Source organism: Barbus barbus (genome assembly GCF_936440315.1).
Source record: "Barbus barbus genome assembly, chromosome: 26".
Taxonomy (NCBI): domain Eukaryota; kingdom Metazoa; phylum Chordata; class Actinopteri; order Cypriniformes; family Cyprinidae; genus Barbus; species Barbus barbus.
The window spans coordinates 21,887,672-21,913,820 of NC_136754.1; the positions used below are offsets into that span (position 1 = coordinate 21,887,672).

Consider the following 26,149-nt stretch of genomic DNA (forward strand, 5'->3'; position numbering starts at 1 on the left):
GCGCTTGTGCTTCTAATTTAAAATATTTAGGAGCACGGTCAAAAATTTAGCAGCACCTTCAAATCAATAATCAACAATTCTGATCAAAAATGAACCTTCCCATTACGAGGTGATATTTGACTCCTTAAAGTGATTTAGAGGGAATTTTTCTAACTTTATTAAAAGTTTGGCATCTTTTATGTCAAATTCAAATTGGACGTGTTTCCACTCTTTGTAACCACCATTTTTCTGTACACTTTGCATATTACGGTAGTTTGCTCCTCATCTGACTTTCTGTAACCAAACCAGTTGCAAATTGTGGAGGTAGCTCCTCGCTTAACAACAAGCTCCTCCTCATGGAGCGTTCCCACCAGACGCGAATGAAGCGTTAAGCGCGAGTGATTTACATGTTAAGTCAATGCAAAGACGTGAATAGACATCCTGCCGCGCGAATGAGCGAAATTCTATACATATGCTCTCTGTGGCAGTCATACATGTGCGCCTGGCAGAAGCCCCGCCCATGACGCGAATGAAGCGAGTAAACCCAAAATGTTCACGCGTCCAACTACGTGATGTTTTATTAACAAATTTCGGGAGGAGCACGCGCAGATAATTAACACGGCCAATTCGCCATCAGCAATCACTCAGTCTATCCTATCAGCCGAGAGAGAACTTCTATAAATAGACCAAGCCATCTTACCTTCATTCTCTCTACAGTTTTAGCATTCGGTTTTGCTCCTTTGCTATCATATCACAGACGCATCTTTTTCTGGAGAATGAAAAACCTGGACCGGAGATTTTCGTATCACATCGCAATCTGCAAGCTCTAGGCTCACTCCCTTTCCGTCAGTCACCATCGCCGAGCACCAGGCTTCATCGCAGCAGGTGCTCTGCTAGACCAGCCACACGCTCTCCACAATGCCGAGGTTTAACCTCGCCTCAACCGACATCCTCGTCTCATTCGGCCATTCCAATATATCCTCCGATCGGAGTCTGTATTTAAGCCCGAAGCAAACGCTGATTTATTCTGACGAATCATTCTCGCAGAGGGCAAACAAAGCAGATACGTGCGATCCGTTCGTTACACTGCAAATCAGCCAACCTCACTCCTAAATCCACTCCAGGCACAAAGGCGGCCAATAGATCGAGCAAAGCCACGATCTTGCCTCACTCTCCACCATCATCGTCCCGTACAAGACCCGGCTCTCCTAGAACATTGGATCGCAGTGGCAGGCCTCAAACGAGCAAAACCTCACTCGGCTCTTCTTTTCTCCGCAGTTCTTCCGGCCGCAGTGCCATATGTAGCCGGACCTCCAGCTCTCGTAGCAGTCAGCGCGAGGCTGCCTCCGGTAGCTGCGCAGGCCATGTTGCAAACAAACTTTCGTGTGAAGGCAAGTCTTTTGTTGCTAAAAAATCATCAAACAATGTGATAACATTATGGACGTGATGTCATTTCAGTAACCATGACGCAACTGCGCAGATCACGTAAGTAAATGATTAATTTTCTGTATTAATTTTCACCAGCATTTTACATGTATTTTAAATTGCACATTACTCCGATAGACGGATAAGGTGTAAAAGATTGTCTGAACTTAATTCTTAGGAAATCATTGTGCCTAAATGAACAATTACAGGTGCAAACTAACAGCTAAGGTGTATCATAAAGAACCATTCATGCCATTATTGAACAATGCAACCCACCTTGCATGTGTCGTGCATACGACTAGGCACCCCTCTTCAAGTCTCTACCAACCGATGTACGGCTTGCCTGGCCAGCTGCTCCAATACTTTCTTCTTTTCATGTGGTTAAGAGGAAAAACAAGTACTTTCATAATTTTAAAACTTTTTTAAAAGTTGTTAAAAGCCGCCATATTTTCTCCTGCTACATCTAACCCCTCTTTCTTTTTCTCCAGCTCCCACAGCACACGCTAGCTTGAGTCTGCCTCCGCTAGCTGCGCAGGCTGCACAGGCTCTCCAGCTATTTTTCTCCGAATATCACAAGCCTCCACGGCCTACAGCTGCAGAAGCTGAAACGAGCACAAAGTTGCTCATGCTGGCAACACATGCCCTCACATCTCAGTCCTTTCCTCCCGTTACTCCAAATCCTTTTCCTTTTCAGCGGTCTCCAGCTCCCACAGCACACGCTAGCTTGAGTCTGCCTCCGCTAGCTGCGCAGGCTGCACAGGGTCTCCAGCTACCTTTCTCCGAATATCACAAGCCTCCACGGCCTACAGCTGCAGAAGCTGAAACGAGCACAAAGTTGCTCATGCTGGCAACACATGCCCTCACATCTCAGTCCTTTCCTCCCGTTACTCCAAATCCTTTTCCTTTTCAGCGGTCTCCAGCTCCCACAGCACACGCTAGCTTGAGTCTGCCTCCGCTAGCTGCGCAGGCTGCACAGGGTCTCCAGCTACCTTTCTCCGAATATCACAAGCCTCCACGGCCTACAGCTGCAGAAGCTGAAACGAGCACAAAGTTGCTTATGCTGGCAACACATGCCCTCACATCTCAGTCCTTTCCTCCCGTTACTCCAAATCCTTTTCCTTTTCAGCGGTCTCCAGCTCCCACAGCACACGCTAGCTTGAGTCTGCCTCCACAGGCCGCGCAGGCTTTTCAGGACGTCAAAAAAACCCCCCACTCCTGTGGTTTACAATAGCTGAAGGAAGCGTGAGGCTGCCTCCGCATGCCCCCACATCTCGGGCTTTTCTAATGACCCCTTTTTCTTTTCAGTCGCCTCCAGCTCCCATGGCAGACACTAGCCCAGAGGCCTATTGAAAAGTAAGGCTGCCTCTGCTGCAGGGTTGCGAAATAAATTAGGATTTTGAATATTTGTCGAGTTCAAAATAAAAATCCTCATTCGAATACAAACGATGCATTCGAATTTTAGGCGTGTCAGGCAGCCTTATCAGTGGCACACAGAATGCATATCTTGCACATTTTCTAGAGTGACCTTACTTTCAGACTCGCATCTCGCACGAGAGAAGCATGTTTAGAAAGCCATGTAAATGTCTAATTGTCTCTCGTCTCCTTAAATCAAACCATGCATACAGGATACTGCTGGTTCACAATTGTTTAAGCAACCTGATTTATATTCGGTTCATAAAGATTATGCACCTTTTCAGAGATAGTCATGTTGTTTTATTGCTTTAATAAACGTGCATTAGTAATATTTTGCTCTATGCACCTTCACGTGGCCTAAGGAGAGAAGCCAAAAGCTTTTCCCCCTAACCGAAATCATGCCTTTCAAATTTGAATAGAACTCGAATATTGATAATATTTAGGTGGGAAATTCAATTTCGTCTTTCAGCCATTTCTGACAGCCCTACTCTGCCGTCAGGTGTGTCCCATGCTCCTTTCCCCCACAGCTCCCTACTTCTTTCAAATAACATTGTCTTTTTCCAGATCAAGTTCCGGCTCCCCTCGAGATTCAAGACGCAGCAGGCCATCAGCAAGCATGGGTTACGTCCCAGACTCAGCCGCTCCTCACACTGCATTGCCTCTCTCCTCTTCTCAATAAATCACTGCGGCGCCTTCAACTACAGCGCCTCATGCAATGCCGCTGGTTTAGCTTCCCAAACTCCTATCCTTCGCACTCCCTTCCTTCTATCAACGGCAGGCAGCCCCTGCTACAGACATCCAAGTAGGGCATCATCAGCCGGCAATGCAAGCTTACTGGCCTTCTCCCTCATTTCCTTCTACCTCTTCCTACATGCTTCCCTAAGCACCAAAGGCTAATCCGTGCATGAGGCTGCCTCCGCAAACTGTTTCGGCCCCTCCCTATCTTCCTTTTAACCCTTCTCTGCAATCTAAACCCCCGTACACTTCATTTACTCATTGCAGTCCCACTACCTACCCCACTGAATGTTGCAGCTCCAGAACCACCCCGTATGCCAATACCATCAAGTCTCAGATTCTCACAGAAATTCTAAGTGCTGGCTCCGGAGGCGGACCCATCGCCAACTCGCATCCCTATAACACATCCTTCAAACCTCTCCTCGACATGTTACTAAGTTCCTTCCTCCGAGCAGGTTCACCCAGTACCATCCATTCATATCCAACAGCTGATCCAAGCTCTCGGTCAACGGTCATCGGACGCCTTCAAGAGTTATATCAGGACCAATAATTTTCACAAGGAAGCTATCTAACTCTGATCAGTTTAGTGAAATTTGATACTGCCACTGCAGTGCCCTGCCCATTTAATACCACCGCCGCGGTGCCCCGCGTAATTCAATACTGCCAGTGCCACCGCAGTGCCCTGCTCATTTGATAATGCTGCTGCAGTGCCCCATTCGATTAATGCTGCCGCAGTGCCCCGTATAATCTGATCCTGCCGCCGCATAATCTGATCCTGCCGCCGCAGTGTCCCGCTAATTTGATCCTGCCACCGCAGTGCCCTGCTCAATTCGATATCGCTGTTGCAGTGCCCGGATCATTCGATACCGCCGCAGCAGTGCCCGCTTCCGCAGAAGCCACATTCTCTTTTCAGATGCCGCAGCAGCGCCCTGCTCATTCGAGACCGCCGCAGCAGTGCCTGCTTCTGCAGAAGCCACATTCTCTTTTCAGATGCCGCAGCAGCGCCCCGCTCATTCGATACTGCCGCTGCAGTGCTCTGCTCAATTCGATACTGCTGTTGCAGTGCCCTGCCCATTCGAAACTGCCGCCGCAGTGCCTCACTTAATTCGGTACTGCCGCTGCAGTGCCCTGCCCAATTTGATACTGGCGTTGCAGTGCCTGGCTCATTTGATACTGCCATCGCAGTGCCCGCTTCCACAGAAACCACATTCTCTTTTCAGGTGCCGTAGCAGCGCCCTGCTCATTCGATACCGCCGCAGCAGTGCCTGCTTCCGCAGAAGCTACATTCCTTTTCAGACGCCGCAGCAGTACCTGCTTCCGCAGAAGCCACATTCCCTTTCATATGCCACAGCAGTGCCTGCTTCCGTAGAAGCCACATTCCCTTTCAGATGAAACAGCAGTGCCTGCTTCCGCAGAAGCCACATTCTCTTTCAAATACTACAAGCAGTGCCCTATTCATTCGATACCGCCGCAGCAGTGCCTGTTTCCGCAGAAGCCACATTCTCTTTCAGATGCCACAGCAGTGCCCGCTTCCGCAGAAGCCACATTCCTTTTCAGATGCCGCAGCAGGGCCCGCTTCCGCAGAAGCCACATTCCTTTTCAGACGCCGCAGCAGTGCCCGTTTCTGCAGAAACCACATTCCCTTTCAGATGCCACAGCAGTGCCCGCTTCCGCAGAAGCCACATTCCTTTTCAGATGCCGCAGCAGTGCCCGCTTCCGCAGAAGCCACATTCCCTTTCAGATGCCACAGCAGTGCCCGCTTCCGCAGAAGCCACATTCTCTTTCAAATACTACAAGCAGTGCCCTATTCATTCGATACCGCCGCAGCAGTGCCTGTTTCCGCAGAAGCCACATTCTCTTTCAGATGCCACAGCAGTGCCCGCTTCCGCAGAAGCCGCATTCCTTTTCAGACGCCGCAGCAGTGCCCATTTCCGCAGAAGCCACATTCTCTTTCAGTTGCATTCTCTTTCCAGATGTGGCAGCAGAGCCGCTTCCGCAGAAGCCACATTCTCTTTCAGATGCCACAGCAGTGCCCGCTTCCGTGGAAGCCACATTCTCTTTCAGATGCCACAGCAGTGCCCGCTTCCGCGGAAGCCACATTCTCTTTCAGATGCATTCTCTTTCCAGATACCACCGCAACAATTCCACTCCAAGCGACGTCCAGCGCCTCTCCATCCTGAAGCCTTGCAAATTTCGGGGGGTTATCAACGCCCCACTCCGGCTGCTGTCCCACGCTAATCGCATCTTTGGGGGGAGCGCTCTGGGTCCGGGCTAAATGCCGAGCTCGGACCCCTCTCCCCGGACAGGGGGAGTGCCCCGGGTTCGGGAGTAATTTACAGAGCTCGGAGCCCTCTCCCCGGACAGCACGCCAAATACGCATAAACCTTGACTCTGTTCATTATACGCAAGGGCGAACTCGTGAAGTGATGTTTTATTAACAAATTTCGGGAGGAGCACGCGCAGATAATTAACACGGCCAATTCACCATCAGCAATCACTCAGTCTATCCTATCAGCCGAGAGAGAACTTCTATAAATAGACCAAGCCATCTTACCTTCATTCTCTCTACAGTTTTAGCATCCCACCTCCACCCCAACTCCTCACCATCAGCCCGCTCCTACCCCAGCGTGGGGAGGAGCTCGGGGGAGCGCTCTGGGTCCGGGCTAAATGCCGAGCTCGGACCCCTCTCCCCGGACAGGGGGAGTGCCCCGGGTTCGGGAGTAATTTACAGAGCTCGGAGCCCTCTCCCAAGCACGCCAAATACGCATAAACCTTGACTCTGTTCATTATACGCAAGGGTGAACTCGTGAAGCGCGAATAGCGCGATTTATTCGCGCAAGTCGCGTCCGGTGTGAACGCACTGTCAGCCTCACGTCCGCCTTCCGCCATGCTTGTTTTCACTCCGCACGTGAACAGTGAATCGGGCGCGCACAAAACTACGTCATCAACTAGACTTATCGTTATTATCGTGAGGAGACAAATTTTTATTGTGAGGAGAATTTTCAACGGTATATCGCAAACGATAAGATATCGCCCATCCCTAATATATGCTCCTGATATTAACCTGTTAACCTTTGCCCCCATTGTGGGCCTCATAGGTGAAAATAACCTACCTAAATTAAAATGGTAACAGTTCGTGACAAAGTATGCTACACACACAAATTAGGTATCTTTGGAAAGAAGACACTCTCGGCTTTACTATCCATCATCCAGAGTTGATAATGCTCAAAAAGATAAAAAGTTATGCACACTGACGTGCATTGAAAAATATTTTTCCACACTGAATGTTTTTTTATTTCATATACAAATACATGAAATAAATCCTGGAGCAATCCAGAAAAGTAATGGGTTGAAAGCCATGTGTCTCATGAGTTTATATTTCAAATTTGAAGAAGATACCATGAAAAATTAGATTCCTGCAATATTTTTTCTGAAACTATTTATAGTCCCCCCACCCCACTGTTTGAGGAAAAATAACCACCAAATGGATTGCAGAATTATACAAGCTATTTTAGTCATTATACATGTTCCTGCATAGTTTTTCAATTATAAAATAATAGACAGATTTATTTGAGCACTAAAAAATACAAAAATAATTATTTGAGTAATAAAAAAGGAAAAAAAATAGAAAAAGAATGCTTTGTATATAGTATGTATACTGAAGTATTCTGATTGCCAGACATGAAGTGATATTGCCAGACATGGTCATACAGTCATTAATCACACACTGATGTGCTTCCATTCAGATGATAATCATACAGATGGGCCATATAATCAATAATAGCTGATCAATGAATCACAATGATAGCCATCATAGAGTCGGTAATAAACACGCTGATGTCCGTCCAAACAGATTATAATCATGCAGATACGGCCACATTCCCCACACAATACACACACACACACACACATATATAAAAAATGTAGAAGAAAAAAAAAAGTTTTTTATGGATAAAGCAGATCGCCAAGTTACGCCCCGCTCAAATGACAGCGTCACAGCCCGCGTCATGGCTGGCTGGAGAGAGCGCCAAATTCAAATAATCTATATTCCGCTTTTCTGAGACTTTTTTTCCGTGGACGGTCTCATTCTGTTTGTAAAACTGTATGCTACAATACCGTGTTGTTTTTTTACTACCAAGACGCTGTTTTTGAGCATAATTTATTCCATAACGGACGCGAACAATAACTCTCCCGAAGAAATGAAACGTAAACAAAGGAATATTCATCCTTATTACAACGTTATTGTTTCGCTGGACTAAAAGTGCTCGCTGGGATGTTGTTCTGTGGACCCTTACCTCTCTAACTAAACTGGGATTTCAGCAGTGGACGCGTTTGTGGCTCGTTATTACAATGATAAAAGGTACGTACTGCTTTTTTACTCTGCGTGTTTGGATGTGTACTGCTTACACAAATGTAGCTAATACATTCCTTATAAGCTTTGCATCGAAAAACAGCGATCTGTCATCGATGCTTGAGGCTTAGACCTTCAGAATGATATATAGTTTGTCAAGATTAACTTTGTCCCATTTCATTTATTCTATTAGAAAACAATGACACATGCAAACAAAGAGCGTTCAGTGCGACGTCGCTCTGGTGAACGTTAACAGGTTAACATGCTCACAAATGTTTTTTATTTTTTTGGTTGGTTGTTTGTATTTTATTGAATCAGGTACCTGAACCACAGATGAATCCTGATGTCTTTCTTCAAGCTGTTTTTCTCTGAGAACGCTGTACCAACATCAGATGTTCAACTACACTGATATTCTATGGTAAAACAAGATCCTTAACTACTGTTTTTTCTTTTTTCTTGAATCCATGGAAATAAGCAGAAACACTTAAATAAGACAAGTAAATATCAGGTACTTGTTTCACTTGTTGAACAGAATCTGTTGCAGGAATGACTCAAAGTCTGTTCACATCTCTGTGGTTAGATCAGTGTGCACAATAATGTGTCTTTGACCTTCATTATGTATGTTTTGATTATGCTGTGTTGTAAATAAAATACAAATAATTAAAAAAAAAAAATTAAGTCTCCTCACACTCTATCTTACCTGCCTCAAAGTCACAGTCACACTGTGATGGGCCATTAGCAGCCTTTAGGGGAGGACCCATTGTCTCTCAGGTGAAAATCACTTAATATTCAAGGTCATTGCCACTCCCTCGCATATAGGCTTTCGATCACAAAACATCTCTTTAAAAATTTAAATCAATATATTGTTTTCTGTGAATGAGTAAGCAGAATGATTTTCACATAATTGTTTAGTAAATATTCTAGCCTACAAGACTGATTACTCAAAAGTCTTATTCAGGACTATTTAGTGTGGGTTTTATGGCCTTATCTCAGCTACATTTTTTTCGCCAAAACTTACTAACCACGCATAATATTTTTTTTCTAGAAAATGCAAACATGTACATCCATCTTGGTCACATATTATTGTAGAACAGTTTGTTTTAAAAAAAAAAAATACATGTTGGTCAATAGTATGTTATAAGTAACTGAAATAAGCACAAATATCAGGGCATGTCAAAACATCTCAAGGGCCCCAAAATCACCTCAGACCCCAGAGGGTTAATATGTTTTTAAGAAACTGAAAAAAGCACAAATGTCATGGTATGTAAAAACTTATCCAGGGCCCCAAAACCCTCTCAGACCCCAAAGGGTTCATTGCTGCTTGAAGCTATATTTTGGGGACAAGCACCAAAGGTGTAAATAACATTGATTTTACACGGTGGGGATTTTATACGTTCCCCATAGTGACTAGTACAGAGGTGGCAAACGTCTGTCCTGGGGAGCCACAGTCCTGCAGAGTTTTGCTTCAAGTTTTTGAGCTGAACTCTGCAGGGCCGGGTTTCCCGATAACGATTGATCTTAGCACTTAAGAGCGTTTCCTATGAGTAATTTTACAAACGTTCGTTATCGTTTCACATTCATTTCCCAAAAATGCACTTAACACAATCGCACGTAGCCGTGCTTTAAGTGCTACTTAGGAGTCGCTGTCCATTTGTCAAGTGCTGAAAATGTCACGTTATAGAATGGCTCGTCATTGTTGCACATGCTTGTTGTGATAGAAATCCATCTAATTTCTGATTTCCGTTTCTTCTTCTACTTGTGTGAGTGTGTATTCAACTCGAATAACATAAAAAGTCCTGTAATTTCTTCTTGAGCAAGTTTAAAAACAAAAATTAACTGGAAATGCTGCACTGTCAAAACACTGTATAGCTCCAATCTTGCATAAATTCTAACGGTCCGATATTACATTTACATTTATTCATTTAGCTGACGCTTTTATCCAAAGCGACTTACAATTGCTATACATGTCAGAGGTCGCACGCCTCTGGAGCAACTAGGGGTTAAGTGTCTTGCTCAGGGACACATTGGTGTCTCACAGTGGATTCGAACCCGGGTCTCTCACACCAAAGGCATGTGTCTTATCCACTGCGCCATCACCACCCCGTGAGTGGGCCATTATGAAATATGAAACCTTAATTTTATATTTATCCACAATTACTTTATCCACACAATTGCTTATTTCACATCTATATAAACAAACAAGTTATGGCTCTTACAATTATTTTTGAAAAGTTTAGCCTAATTATCTTCACCTGATGTGCATTTGCTACTAGGAGAAAAATCTATATAAGCACATACCTAGGGGTGGAGACACTAGCAAAATGGCTGAAACCAAAAAACAAAGAAAGGACATTTTTCAAAAAGAGGAAATTAATATTATTGTAGAGGAGGTGGAGCGACAAAAACATAATTTTCAGTAGGTTTAAGTGCAGTCATACAAATAAAGAAAAACTAAAAATCTGGGACGATATTGCTACAAAACTTACTGCAACAAGGGGCATTAAAAGATCAGGGAAGGAGGTCAGGAAGAAGTGGCAGGACTATTCAAGCCTTGCTAAAAGGAAAAGGGCACTGCAGAGGACAACAATTAATAAAACAGGTGGTGGGCCTAATAACGCCCCCCTTCTTACAGCAGAAGAAAAGGCACTGTCAATACTTGGAATAACTGCCTCAGATGGGATTTGTGGTGGTACTGACCTCCATGGAGGAGTATGGTTGCGTCAACCTGAACCTGAGCCAGGTCCATCATGCTCGCAAGAGCAATCAGGTTCACCTCCTATTGGCAGACAACTATCTCCCAATCCTCCATCTATTCCCCAGCCTCCATCTTCAACTCCATCTTCAATTGTTCAGGCTACAGCCACAACACCTCAGCGATTTGAGAATGTCTGTGGTCAGGACTTAGTGCAGCTGGAGCCAGAGAAACTATATGTTCTAAAAGACATTAGACAATCTCTTAAAGAGGCCAATGAGATGGACAACAACTTTCAGAAGCAAATCATTTAACTCAAGAAGGCCAAGCTGGCTCCGGAAGAGAGGAGACTGGCACTGGAGGAGATGAGATTTGCAAGGCCCTCCATTTCAGTGCCAATTATCCTGCCAGATGAGTCAGGTAACATTGTTTAATGTTTAAGCATGACTAATTATATGTTTTAATATATGTTGTGCAACATGAACTATTCTTTTCCATATGTAGTTAGGACTCATCACGTTGTGCAATGTCTTTTGCAGATCCTGGGGAACAAACCACAAACTTGAATCAATAAAAACTGTTTAAATGCAATGTGTTGATGTTTGTTAAACCACTCAAAGCCTAAGGCTCAATTAAATACTACAGCAGAAGTATTCTTATTATAAGCGTTTCAAATTTAAATAGTACTTTTCAAAAATAAGCATGCAAGCCCTATGGGCTGGTTTCACAGACAGGGGGCCAGGATTAGGCCATAGTTCAATTAGGACATTCAAGTAAGTTTTATAAATGTGCCTTAGAAAAAACATTACTGGTGTCCATCTTGAGATGGCACTGATATATTTTAAGATCAGTCAGTGCAAGTTTCCTTCAGTTGAAACAGCTCAGAATTACATTTTAGTCTGGGACTAGGTATAAGCCTCTTCTGTGAAAAGGGGGGTACATGTTTTACCACAACTTGAGTATTGAGGGTGTATGTGGCTATTTACAATTAACTTTATATGTTTATCGTGCACATTCTTTATCAGCACTGTTGTATATATAAATGCACTGTACATATACACTCACCTAAAGGATTATTAGGAACACCATACTAATACTGTGTTTGACCCCCTTTCGCCTTCAGAACTGCCTTAATTCTATGTGGCATTCAACAAGGTGCTGAAAGCATTCTTTAGAAATGTTGGCCCATATTGATAGGATAGCATCTTGCAGTTGATGGAGATTTGTGGGATGCACATCCAGGGCACGAAGCTCCCGTTCCACCACATTCCAAAGATGCCCTATTGGGTTGAGATCTGGTGACTCTGGGGGCCATTTTAGTACAGTGAACTCATTGTCATGTTCAAGAAACCAATTTGAAATGATTAGAGCTTTGTGACATGGTGCATTATCCTGCTGGAAGTAGCCATCAGAGGATGGGTACATGGTGGTCATAAAGGGATGGACATGGTCAGAAACAATGCTCAGGTAGGTCGAGGCATTTAAACGATGGCCAATTGGCACTAAGGGGCCTAAAGTGTGCCAAGAAAACATCCCCCACACCATTAAACCAGCACCACCAGCCTGCACAGTGGTAACAAGGCATGATGGATCCATGTTCTCATTCTGTTTACGCCAAATTCTGGCTCTACCATCTGAATGTCTCAACAGAAATCGAGACTCATCAGAGCAGGCAACATTTTTCCAGTCTTCAACTGTCCAATTTTGGTGAGCTCGTGCAAATTGTAGCCTCTTTTTCCTATTTGTAGTGGAGATGAGTGGTACCCGGTGGGGTCTTCTGCTGTTGTAGCCCATCCGCCTCAAGGTTGTGCGTGTTGTGGCTTCACAAATGCTTTGCTGCATACCTCGGTTGTAACGAGTGGTTATTTCAGTCAAAGTTGCTCTTCTATCAGCTTGAATCAGTCGGCCCATTCTCCTCTGACCTCTAGCATCAACAAGGCATTTTCGCCCACAGGACTGCCGCATACTGGATGTTTTTCCCTTTTCACACCATTCTTTGTAAACCCTAGAAATGGCTGTGCGTGAAAATCCCAGTAACTGAGCAGATTGTGAAATACTCAGACCGGCCCGTCTGGCACCAACAACCATGCCACGCTCAAAATTGCTTAAAATCACCTTTCTTTCCCATTCTGACATTCAGTTTGGAGTTCAGGAGATTGTCTTGACCAGGACCACACCCCTAAATGCATTGAAGCAACTGCCATGTGATTGGTTGATTAGATAATTGCATTAATGAGAAATTGAACAGGTGTTCCTAATAATCCTTTAGGTGAGTGTACATTTATAAAAGCACAACCTTTGGCCATTATGAACCTTACAAGAGAATACATTCAGGGAAGAGGTAATTAATGCAATTTCTAAAATCAGGGATTCCGTTTCTTCAAGTGGGTCCTTCTGCAATTAGTGGGATATATGACAGGCAGTGTATGATATTTGAATATTATCACAGCCTGCTCTTTAATCATACGGTTCCTGTAAGCAATTTTAGGATAGTATATAAAGTTTGCACTTCAGTAGTCCTGTAGAGGAAATCATGGCTGCACTACAGCAAGTTTTACAGCTGAGAGTGAGGCAAAGAGAAAGACAGAGACGACCACAGAGTACACCATTTACTATAAATGCCTTCATCCGGCAGCATCAAAATCCTCTGGATATGCTTGATGATATGGCTGTCATTGACAGATACCGTCTGCCACGAGGAGAAATAGTCCAACTGCTCAATGTCATTGGACCTCAGCTGATGCGTGCTACAAGGAGGAATTTTGCCTTGTCCCCTGATGTGCAACTCTTAGCTGCTCTGAGATATCATGCAACAGGCAGTTTACTTCAGGTACTTGGTGATGGACTTGGACTAAGTAAAGCATCTGTCTCAAGAGCTGTACAAGCAGTCACCTATGCATTGCTTCCACTTTCTGCTGAACACATCCAATTTCCAGCATCAAGACAGGCCATGTCAGACATACAGGAGTATTTTTTAACTCATTACCATATACCACAAGTCATTGGAGTGACAGGGAAGCAGATTTCAATGAGGCTCACCATGTTGCCCATATTGTGGAGCGCACTTTAGGGAGGTGGAAGCTACGCTTTCGGGCTATTCACAAGTCCAGTGGTGGTCTTCTCTTTGTGCCACAAAAGTGCTGTGCTGTAATAACAGTAACAGCTATATTGCACAACATAGCAATGCGAGCAAGAGTGCCTTTGGACATCAGGGAGGAAGACGAAGAGGTGGAGGAAGAGAATAAAGATGACATGAGATCTCATGATGACCAACCAAGACATATTCAATACATGGCTCGGTTTCATGCACGCCAGCAAGTCCTCCTTTATTTTTCTCGTCTTTAAAGCACACTAACCATTTCCCTGTTAAATACAACATTTGTACTGTCCTTGAAATGTCCATATACAACAGTGTACCTTTTCATTGTATAATTTATTTGTGTTCAGTTGTCATTTTTATTTTATTTCTTTATTCATTATTATTTCTATATTGAATTATGTGTAATGAATAATAATAAAAATAAAAAATAAACGAATAAAAATATACGTTAAAAACAAAATGAAAGTCACATTGAAGAGAAGTAAATTTTAGGTGCAATTCTCTTGTTGGCCAGCAGGTGACCTCATAACTCTGTCTCCTTACGATGCACTTAGGGATTTAAGATTACTCCAGAGCACTCGTAGATCTACAAAGATTTTCAAGTACTACTTAAGTTACGATGGTTTTGGGATACGGTCCGCAAATCTAAGATGATTCGTGCGATCGATTTTACCATCAACTTAAGCTTACGATGCTTTTGGGAAATGCAGCCCAGGACTGTGGCTCTCCAGTATGTTAGAAAGATATGATGCACAATAAAAAAAAAATTATAATGTGAAAGATTTTTACAGATAAAACCATTTTACAGATAAATTAAACATTCCAAACAGGAGATGCATTTGGTACCTGAAGAGGTTTGAGATAAGCATATAAAACTTAACTTACCTTTTTAAAATCATTAAGAAGTATAAGGACTTTGGAAGTAAAACATAAACTTGGTTTGTTAGAATGGCACTGACAATCCTCTTAGCAACATAGTCTGGTTCCAATATGGGGAGCAGTCGGGGCCACCTGCACACAAGGCATGTTGTAATTGATGTGGCAACTGTTTACAAAAGAATGAACACCCAAAATTACTGTATGATTGGGTTAGGTTAAGGGGCACTTTAAAGAGGATTATTAACTGTATTTTACATTTATTTCTATACCCAATTCAGGAGGGAATTCCATAGCAATAAAGCCTCTTTTGCTCTTACACATATTTGATCGAGCGTTAGCGTCAATTCTGGCAGGTCACGTGAGTCAAGCTTGCATCAGCTGATTTTCAGCCGATCACATCTACCTATAGGAATACGACACCTATTGCGGCATTCCTATATAAGCTCTATTCAGTTTGAATCGGCAGCTTTTCCCGCTTGCTCAGGAGCAAATTAGACCGCAAATTCAATCTCTATGGGAAAGCGTCAATCAGGAATTTTCATGGGTTCATTTCTCACAGAGTTCTTCTCACCAGATTCAAGTTTGTGAACTTGAACGCGAATTCGCCGTGATTGATATAAACTGATAGACTCGGAAGTGACCTGAGCAAGCACTGCTTCTCACAACGATATATCATTGATATAGACTCTTGCCTGCAATGCCCGCAATTCGCTGAAGTTGTGCTAATGTGACTGCATCAACAACACTTTTACAAGAGATCTGCTTTCCCTGCTGGAAGAAGCAAAGATATCACGGAGGGTTAAAGCATACGTAACAACTGAACATTTAACCCTTTATTCATCTCACTCTGAATGTCTTCACGAAGCTAAGCGAAGTTCTTTTTCATTCTCATTGCATTATGCTATGTTGGCAATTATGCTATCAAATATTGCTCGTTGTTTAAGGCAGTTGTTCCGTAACATGTTTGTTTGCTAGGTATGCTGTTGCTTTAGGCTCATTGGTGTATCTTGACACACTAGTAACATTACCCAGTTAAATTTACCACAGCCAGGCTTATTTTTAATCTGTTTAAGGCTATCTGATATGAAACAGGCTTGCTGCTTAAGGCTCATCTAGTATTGGGAATTGTTTCATTAAACTTATCCTACCATTATTTTCAAAACGCTGTGTTTTAAGTTAGTGATATGCTGTTGCTTTAATTAGTGTACCTGTAACATGCTTGATACTAATGGGCAGTATAGATTTTGCTACCAAAGGTTATTAATGCTAACGGTTATCTGGATAAGGGCTACATGGTGTTGCCTAAACTTCGGCTATTGACCATATGCTGTACTGCAATAAAGAGGCATGCTGCTCTTCTCAGCTGCTTATTAAAGAAGAGCACCCCTTCGCTGCTTCTCTTCTTCTTAAAGGGCGTGCTGCCCCAGTCTATGCGATTTCAGAAGGTATTTGCTTTAAAGCTGTTAGGGTATAGGGATTTCGCTTGCTTTTTAGGGCTTATCTAGTGCTCAGTATCATGTTTGTTGCTAGACCTGCTTGCTGCTTTAAACTATTGGTGTTACTGCAAATGGTACTTCGTTAAATTTGCAACAGCAAGAAGCTAATGTTTTGCTGTTGTTTAGACCATCTGATTGTTCTCGAAATATGCTTGTTGCTTATGGCTCATCTAATATTGGGACTGCTATTTCCTTAAGTTCTTGACTACTGCAACATGCTGTGATTTAAGCAAGCAACATGCTTGCTGCAAGCTATCGAGTGTATTGGTAAGGTTTTTTGTCTTCGCTCATGTGGGTTGTCAATTGAGGACACGTAACACAACGAGCACTATGTCAGCGGGAGACGACACACTTGTAAACTGATGAGTTGATTTGAGTTGTTATATGCTGTTTTATAGAGTTTTTAAATGGATGCTGAATCTTTTAGGCCAGGTAGAACCGGCGATCTCTTGAACCATTCATGTTTGCTCATATGGCTGCAGTGCACTGTTTGTTGCAGATTAGGCTGCCAATTTTAGTGCGTTTTCTGCATCTTTTTCAGGTATTGCATTAAAGGGGCTTGTTGCTCTTCTTAGCTGCTTATAAAGAAGAGCACCCCTTCGCTGCTACTCTCCTCCGGTAAGGGGCTGCTGCTCTTCTTAACTGCTTATAAAGAAGAGCACCCCTTCACTGCCTTCTCCTTTAAGGGGCTGCTGCCCCAGTCTCTGCTATTTTAAGAAGGCTATGCTTCTTTCAGAATGCCATCAGTTGTGGTTTGGGCGGTTCTGGCCTATCGTGTGTTGGGGGGTTCTGGCCTTTCGTTTGTGTTGGGGGGGTTATTATTATTATTATTGTTGCTGCTCTCCCTGCTCATTCATGACAGGCTGCATGGATGGACAGGGAGTTTTGCCCAGAACAGAACCATACCGCCAAACCAAACTTTATGCTGAGTATCTATCATTTTGACGATAGTGGTCCTGACAGAATTAGGTGTTGCGACAGGGTGTTACAGTAAATACAAGAAAACATGCTACAAACACAATGCTAAGAATCCTCTTAATGTTTTTGAGCTATTCATACATTTGGAGGGTCAATAAATGAAGTAGACGCAGCACCTAGGCAACATCATTGGGTATGTACTGACAGCAAAGAAGCATGCTGAGGGCTAACGCCAGGTTCACACATACTCCATTTGCAGTGCTGAGGAAGCTACTCTGAAACTGTAGGTTCACCAGCTACAAGCTACTCGTAAATTAAAGTAGTTAAGCTGCATTCAAGCTACCCTTCTTAAAAAGTATTAAGCTACATTGAAACTACTTGAATTTTTTTAAATTATTTTTAATGGGTTTTTTTTTTTTTACATTTAACATTACAAATAACTGAATAATTGTTAATGAAGAATTACAATGAAGTTATAAGTAAAATTTTATAAAGTCATAAGTAAGATATGTGGGGTTTAAAACAGCATATTGCAATCCAAACATGATTTCAAATAGTAGGGTGAATTCTGTTTGATTGAGACACTTTTTCCAAGTAATTTCAATTACAAAAAGTGTCCCAATCATTTGATTTTGTAAACTATCTGATACACACAATTAGGGCTGTGCAAATAATCAAATGTGATTATCATGCGCATCTCGTCAGTAAAGCTGGTTCTGTGATTAAAAGTAAATCTCCATCATGTGCTTTCAGATGGAGCGGCATTACTACACACAATGACAAGCTACGCAATACCGCTTTCATTATCAGCGATGTATCGCCTGCGATAATGAACGCGATATTGCGTAGCTTGTCAGTAAACTACAGCTCTGTGTAGTAAATGCCGCTCCATCTGAAAGCATGTGATGGAGGTTTACTACTATATCGCAGAACCGGCTTTACTGACAAGATACGCATGATAATCACATTCGATTATTGCACAGCCCTAGACACAATAATAAAATATAGTTATATAGTTACATTACCTCAAACTGACTGTCAAAGTGCAAAATTGCTACAAACGTAACATCAATGCAAGAACAAAATGTATGCAACTTAAACGCAAGGATACGGAGGACTTGAAAAATAAGCAGGTTAACCTCACTGACTGAATGTAACTACTCAGTCATCATGTCAATCATCAGTTGCGCATGTGAACACTGCACTTTGTGTGGAATCCCACCTCAAACATCCTTTGCCAAATGATAAGCACACTACTATATTGCAATTTTATTTTTGATTTCTGTTTTAATTGTAGCAGTGTGCAAAATGCTGCCAATAGAGATTTTGTTTATGGCTAATTGAAAAACTCTTGATAATTTGAGAGTGAAATAATATTGATAGATGGATCATTATTGCAAAAGTAGGTGTTTTTCCTTAAATTAGGTCTTTGGTTTCCTGTTCAAATGCTGCTGCTTGTAAGAAAAATATGGTTGGTTACGAACTGTGTGTTGGCTTACTTTGTCCCACAGCCATCAAACATGCCTGTGTTAATGAAGTATGGGCAGACGATTGTGGTTTTGATTCCTTCCTTCCCCGCAGCTATCAGCTCAAGGGCCACAGACTCCGCAAAACCGACGGCAGCAAATTTGCTTGCACAATAATCTGTGTGATAAACAATGGGCAAAATAGGAGACATTTTTACAAACATGGTAGTGAAGCAGCAATTGAGACATCTCAGATAATTGTTTCCTGTTAAAGTCTACACTTTTATTTAACCACACCTGAAGGTATCAAACACAACATGAAATTAGGAGATTTTACTCTCAAATAGCAAACACCTTTAAACACTCAGAGACTGTGATCTACAAGTTGTATATTACGTATGAGTGTTTATTCATGTCTGCTGTCTGTTGTTTGATGGACTCAAAGTCCTGGAGGGCTTTGTTACTGTTCCAAAAGCTCATCTGGCTAGAGAGCAGTTGCGTGAAAGATAAGAGGACACAGATGACTGCATTACCTGCCAGTCCATTGATACCTATCAAGGCAGCAGAACTAGCAACACTGACCAGATGTCCATGGTTCTTGTCTGTCATGGCAGGCAGAAATGCTTTATATGTCTAAAAAAGATGCATAAACAAAAATTAACACTTACAGAATAGCAGCTTCCAAAAAAAAAAAAAAAAAAAAAAATTATATATATATATATATATATATATATATATATATATATATATATATATATATATATATATATATATATATATATATATATATATATTCAGATATAAAACTGCAATAAAAATTTTGAATTCTGATAGAGAGAAAAATGTATAGAAAATATAATCAAGCCTACCCAAAAGTGGGACATTGTATTAACTCTGAGTGTCTTCTCAACAAGTGCATCGGGAGTGTCCATGAACCTCTTACCACTGACAATGCCAGCATTGTTTATTAGTATGGTGACATCGCCGATTTCACTTTTTACCTAAAAGTGGACAAATAATCAATACGAGTCAGATAAAGTTCTCAGATTAACCATTTGTTAAATTTCATTATGTAAATATCATTATATTATACAGTGGGAAAAAAAAATATTTGATCCCCTGCCGATTTAGTATGTTTGCCCACTGATAAAGAAATGATCAGTCTATAATTTTAATGGTAGGTTTATTTTAAGAGTGAGAGACAGAACAACAACAAAAAAAATTAAAATAAAAATCCAGAAAAACGCATTTCAAAATAAGTTATAAATTGATTTGCATTTTAATGAATGAAATAAGTATTTGATCCCCTATCAATCAGCAAGATTTCTGGCTCCCAGGTGTCTTTTATACAGGTAACAATCAGAGATTAGGAGCACTCTCTTAAAGGGAGTGCTCTTAATCTCAGTTTGTTACCTGTATAAAACACACCTGTCCATAGAAGCAATCAATCAATCAGATATTATCAGATAATAATAATTGATGGACAAGGAGATCAGAATGGACAATGAGAATAGCTGTGAAATTAGGCAGCTGTTCACCCAAAGACAAAACAATCTTATCTCTTTTCGGCTTCCCAAAACAACAGAACAGCTTGGCAAGGTTGTTCTGGAATCTAACTCCCCGGACGAATGCTGCAGGGAGACGCTCTTTCTTCCCTCCCCCCCTCAACAGACACCTTGTGATTGTCGAGCGTTTGGGCTCCGGCCAAGGTCGTTTCCTTGGCAATTGCTGTGTCGCACCACAATCTGCGGACTGAGACAACTTGTTTGGAGTGCCAGCGCGGCGGATCTCTAGGCACACGAACTTACACATACACACACTCATACGCTCATAGATACAGATATTCATTCACCTCCCTTTACCCACATCCAACGCCTTTGCCGCTTCTTCCCGTCAGTTCCCGTCACAGTGTTAGCGCTGTAATGGCTGCAGACCGGATGGCTGGTCGTCTGAACTGGATTATTCTCTGCAAGTTCCTGTATTGACTGTGCTCTATGCTGAGGTTTTTTTGTCTGTTCTCACACTGTACTCCCGTTCAGGAGCATAGTGTGAGGATTATTTTTTTTCTCCTTCCTTTCCTCATGTTGTGCTGTATTTTTCTTCTCTATTGCATTTCGTTGCCTTGTATCTACATGTGCAATGACAATAAATTGAATCAAATCCAATAATACCATAGCCAAAGAACTTTTTTTTTTAGGTTTGCCACTGACTTATCCCTCTGCCTAGAACGCAACTGAAAGCTTCTTCAAGTGCCTGCATATTTGAAAACCGCGGAAAATGACAGGAAATTACAGAATATTTACGTATATTTTTACAGCTGGTCTATTCGCACGGGATTACTATTACCTGAGGTCATTTCTCTGGACCTTTTTACTGAGGGAAAAAAATGTGTTTTTTTTTTATTATTATTTAGTCCTCATTATTTTTTTTGGAGGAGGAGGAATGCTGCCCAAGAACACCATCCCCACCGTCAAACATGGAGGTGGAAAAAAAAAAGGTTTCCGTGTAAGGCATCAGAAATGGAAATACAAAGGGAATTGCGATTCCATTTGAGTTTTGGCTGACTACATACGCGACGCTGAGAAAGTGAAAAAGCAGACGTGGTAATTGAAAATGCTATTTAAATATGACTGGGTCAATACTCGTAAGATATGGGAAACACAGATGCAAACGGACTTTGCATTTCCATTTTAAATTTGGCAGTCACTGTGCAATCGCTTAAACGAAAATGCAAACGGTAAAGCGTGATTTGCATTTGCATTTGGATTATGTCACATTTTATGCGTCCACAAATTGAAAACGCAATTGCAAATACAATTTGCAATTCCGTTTGAATAATGTCCGGAATATCATTCCATACAAAACGTCCAACTTATACCTTATTAACGATACCTCATTAACGACTTGTCCAGCAAGCATTAAAACCAGTATGTTTTAACAATTCAGATTATTCCCGTGGCCACAGTAATACCGAATTGATTAGGTAAGTTTTAGCATAGGTAAATTTTAGCATAGGTAACGCGATCTTTGGCAAATAGTTTAAGACTTGAAAAATCACATAGCACCAGACACAAGATTTCTTAATAAATCTAAGTTTATTTGCTACTCTATGACACTACTAAGCTATAATAACACAAAACAGAATACGTACACTCACAAACACACATACACACTGCAGGCAATGAATTGTTTTGATTTGAAGAGAGTTTAAGTTTCTAATGCTCGTTTCCAAGAATGCTCTAACTTCAACCTGAGGGAGTCACAAGCAAGCAACTTTACTATCTTTACTCTTAAAGATGAATGCAACCAGTTTCCAGCAGAATTATGAAGAATTGTTTGATTACTTGCTTTTAGTTGAGTTTGACAGCTGGGTGTTTCCATGCGGTCTCCACGGGGTCGGAGGGAACCCCTGTTGATATGCTGTCGTCTGACGCATTTCAAGGAATGCCCTTCGGTGGTTGGTTGGCTTCTTTGTGACGTGATGATGCTCGAAGTTCTTCCTTGAGTTCCTTTCGCATAGCTTCAGACTTTCAAGCTTTTCTTCAGAATTTTGACTAAGCATTGATAGTTGTTCAATGCTCGGCCAGATGTTAATGGCTGGGAGCGCTTAACAGCGCGATCAGATGAGGAGCCGAAGTTTCAAACAGCGTGCAAGCAAAGCTGCGTGCCTGTCTTTAATGGGCTGATTTCAGTCCGCCCCTTTTGCTGTTTGATCCAATCACAAGTGTTTCTGTAGGGCGGAGCCCCGCACGGCTCGGTTTTCCGGGTGAAAATTCCTTTGCGGAGCCATTTCATAAAATGAAGAACATATCCTAGCAGATTCCTATAAATGCTTTAATCATACATTACGATGAGAAAAGTCAACGTTCATCCACACCAAATTATTGCTGACGCAACAAGCTGTCATTCAAAATCAAACAACAGGTATTTAGTATACACAAAGTACATACCTTAATTTTATATACTACATGGGTTAATGCATCGATTAACATGCTACCTTCTAAATAATCCCACCACCCACTTTCGGTAGCAGCAACAATTATTATGTCTTTCGGGAACACCCATAAAGGTCCGATCTTCTTTGTTCTGCCAATAAGAAGAAAAGGCGCGTTTCTCTGCTGGGGAGAAACGGGAGGTCATGGGAATGTCATCCTCGTGGAGATCTGGTGTTTTTCTTAGCTCGGATGTCAGTTGTAAAACCGTCTCTCCTGGTTGATAACATCATTGAATTTATGCATTAAACGATCAGGAGATATCAGGGGGGATCTGTGCTGGAGCCTTTCCAGATGCCACATGCTTTGTACTGTTGATTACGCAACTTTCATTTATGGATAACCGGTCAGGAACAACATTGAAGGTTCTGTTCTAAATCCATTGCAGATGTTCCCTCAAATTTATCCTGGGTTTTAGAGGTCTCCTGAGATAAGGAGATTTAGGGCAGGAAATCGGTCAGCCAGTCAAATGCAGATGCTGGGAGTGGAAGTCTTAAATCCTGCTAAGGAATGTGCTGTCTTAATTATTTTGTGCGTGTGTCCTGGTCTACTAGGCACTACACCCGCTTATTTTCACGTTACCTTACGTGAACCTCACTCCACCAAGACGAAATCAATCCACTTCAGCTATGTGTCTCCATCAGGTCAGTAACTAGTTGGCATGTCTGTTTTTTTAGTGGATCCAATTAACAAAGTATAAATCCTTTAGTTTAAATGTGCTCACATGAATGGCCTTTTATATGGTTCTATTGTATTTGTTTTATTATTATTCTGAGAATACGCATACGATCGTCTTTCTTCACCTGAATTGCTCCACAACTTGTAACATTCTAAATCAACATTTGGAGATGATAAATGCTAGCTATATTAAGGCAATTATAATACAGCAGTTTATGTTTTATTCTCCGAGCTTATCAATCAACATTAGCGCACCACCAACAGGATACTGCAATGATATCTCTGCAAAAATTTTGTCCGCATGTGTTAAGAGATTAGAATATAAAGTTTACAAAAATGTTTTTCATATATTAGTGATATGACCCAGAATCTGTCCCACCTAAACAATTTGATAAATTTGTAGACACCAAAAGATGATCGGGCTGATATTGGACCGATATTTCCCCCTCCGACAATCCTAGGTAATGTCCCGATTACCTTGGTGGTATCTGATTATCAGATTTTCCTGTGGTGTGAGGTGTGTTAAGACTAGGGCTGGGTATCGTTCAAAAATGTTCGATATCGATAGCGATACCGATACCTTGAGTTCGATACCGGTTCCTGAACGATACTTTTTCCGATACCAATTTTATGAAAACAGTTTTAACAAGATTACATTATCTCAAAAAACTTTGGTTTTATTTTTTTGAGCTTGTTGACATGTATACAGACTCAAAGACTCATCTCCTGAGCCACTGCACAAAGGAACAAAATATAGCCAACACAATAAATCAGTACAAATAATTTTAATAAAGCTCAAATAGTGTGCTCGTTTTAAAACTCATAGCTCAGACAGAATCATCATTTCTATTCATTTATTCTAGGTTGTTAAAGACTTCAAGAAATTTCAAATCTTTATCCACTTTCATATGCTAATGCTGTGGAAAGTCGTGGCCTAATGGTTAGAGAGTCGGGTTCGAGTCTCCGGCCGGCAGGAATTGTAGGTGGGGGGAGTGAATGTCCAGCGCTCTCTCCACCCTCAATACCACGACTGAGGTGCCCTTGAGCACCGAACCCCCAACTGCTCCCGGGCGCCGCAGCATAAATGGCTGCCTACTGCTCCGGGTGTGTGTTCACGGTGTGTGTGTGTTCACTGCTGTGTGTGCACGTTGGATGGGTTGAATGCAGAGCACGAATTCTGAGTATGGGTCACCATACTTGGCTGAATGTCACTTCACTTCACTTCAAGTGGATGTTTTATTTTCTTTCACAATGTTTTATTGTTATTCAATTCTATGTTGTAGTATGTCTAATTATTTGAATGCATAAAAACGACTTAGTTTATTCAAATTTATTCTTAAAACAGCCTTATGAAATGTTTTCTTTTTCCTCAGAAATTCTGTGTTCTGTATCTGGTTTTCAAATTAGATTAGATTAGATTCAACTTTATTGTCATTTATGCAGAGTACAAGTACAGAGCTAATGAAATGCAGTTAGCATCTAACCAGAAGTGCAAGAATATAGTGTTTTATATACATATAAGTGCAGAGTAAGTGAAGATATGATTTACAGAATGTACAGTGGAATTGCTATATACAGTATTGAGCAGAGTATATACAGATATAAATAGGAATGCAATGTAGGGATTGTATGTACATTATGAACAGAGCAATGTAGATTATATAGATTACAGATTATATATACACATTATGAACAGCAGAAACGTGAGAACAGTGGTAATAAATAAATACAGCTGGATGAGTGTGCAAAGTATTGATAGAACAATGTATTCTATGCAAAATAGCAGTAGTGCAATATTTTATAGAAATAGTTTACTGTGCTTGTACAGTAACAACTTTAGACAGTTTATAGTGTAATAACTTTAACAATGTGCAGTCTGTGCAAAATATGAGTAGTGCAAATGCATGTGTGTAAAGTACTGTGACCAGTGCAGTAATAAGCAGGTGCTGGTTAGATTGGTGGTGTGGCGTTCAGAAGTGTTACAGCCTCGGGGAAGAAGCTCTTCCTGAGCCTACTAGTGTGAGAGCGTAGGCACCTGTAACGCCTGCCGGATGGAAGGAGGGTGAAAAGTCCATGGTTGGGGTGAGAGGCATCCTTGATGATGTTTCTTGCCCTGCCCAGACAGCGCTTATGATAAATGTTCTCAATGGAAGTTAACTGGGTGCCGGTGATCCGTTGAGCAGTTTTCACCACCCGCTGGAGTGCTTTGCGGTCAGATGCGGAGCAATTGCTGTACCATACTGAGATGCAGTTTGTGAGTATGCTTTCAATGGTACAGCGGTAGAATTCCACAAGGATCCTGGGATTCAGGTGAACTTTCTTAAGGTTCCTTAAGAAGTAAAGGCGCTGTTGTGCCTTTTTGACCAGAGTGGAAGTGTTATGGGACCAGGTGAGGTCATCAGAGATGTGGATGCCAAGGAACTTGAAACTCGACACACGCTCCACTACAGCTCCGTTGATGTAGATGGGTGTGTGTGCATGACTCCTAGTCCGCCTGAAGTCCACAATGATCTCCTTTGTCTTCTGGGTGTTTAGTTGTAGATTATTGGTGGCACACCACACAGCCAGGTGCTGCACCTCATCCCTGTAGGCTGTCTCATCGTCATCCTTGATCAGACCTACCACCGTGGTGTCATCTGCAAATTTGATGATGGTGTTGGAGCCATAAACAGGAACACAGTCATGGGTGAAGAGGGAGTACAAGAGAGGGCTCAGTACGCAGCCCTGTGGCACGCCGGTGTTCAGGGTGATGATGGAGGAGGAGAGGTTATCTAACTTGACGGACTGAGGTCTGTTAGTCAGAAAATCTAGAATCCAATTGCAGATGGGTGTGCTGATTCCAAGCTGGCTGAGCTTGGAGATCAGCTTGGAGGGGATTACAGTATTGAATGCAGAACTGAAATCTATGAACAGCATTCTCACATGTGTGTTTTGACTGTCCAGGTGGGTGAGGGCAGAGTGAAGCGCTGTTGAGATGGCGTCCTCTGTTGACCTATTGTGGCGATAGGCAAAATGGAATGGGTCC

At 42.0% G+C, this 26,149-nt stretch overlaps 1 protein-coding gene across 3 annotated transcripts in view; it reads right to left on the reverse strand.

Annotated features, from left to right (window-relative positions):
* The window catches only part of sdr16c5a (short chain dehydrogenase/reductase family 16C, member 5a), a 68,802-nt gene that overhangs the window by 27,358 nt on the left and 15,295 nt on the right, over positions 1-26,149 (reverse strand). For all 3 annotated transcript variants that reach the window (XR_013782064.1, XM_079379728.1, XM_079379729.1), the window contains exons 3-6: positions 19,324-19,455; positions 18,988-19,087; positions 18,488-18,632; positions 14,581-14,706 (exon numbers count right to left, since the gene is read on the reverse strand). Coding sequence is in view for 2 of the 3 variants with exons in the window: in XM_079379728.1 (XP_079235854.1) it covers positions 14,581-14,706; positions 18,488-18,632; positions 18,988-19,087; positions 19,324-19,455 (503 nt within the window). In the remaining variant the exon portion in view is untranslated. The remainder of the gene's footprint in view (positions 1-14,580; positions 14,707-18,487; positions 18,633-18,987; positions 19,088-19,323; positions 19,456-26,149) is intronic.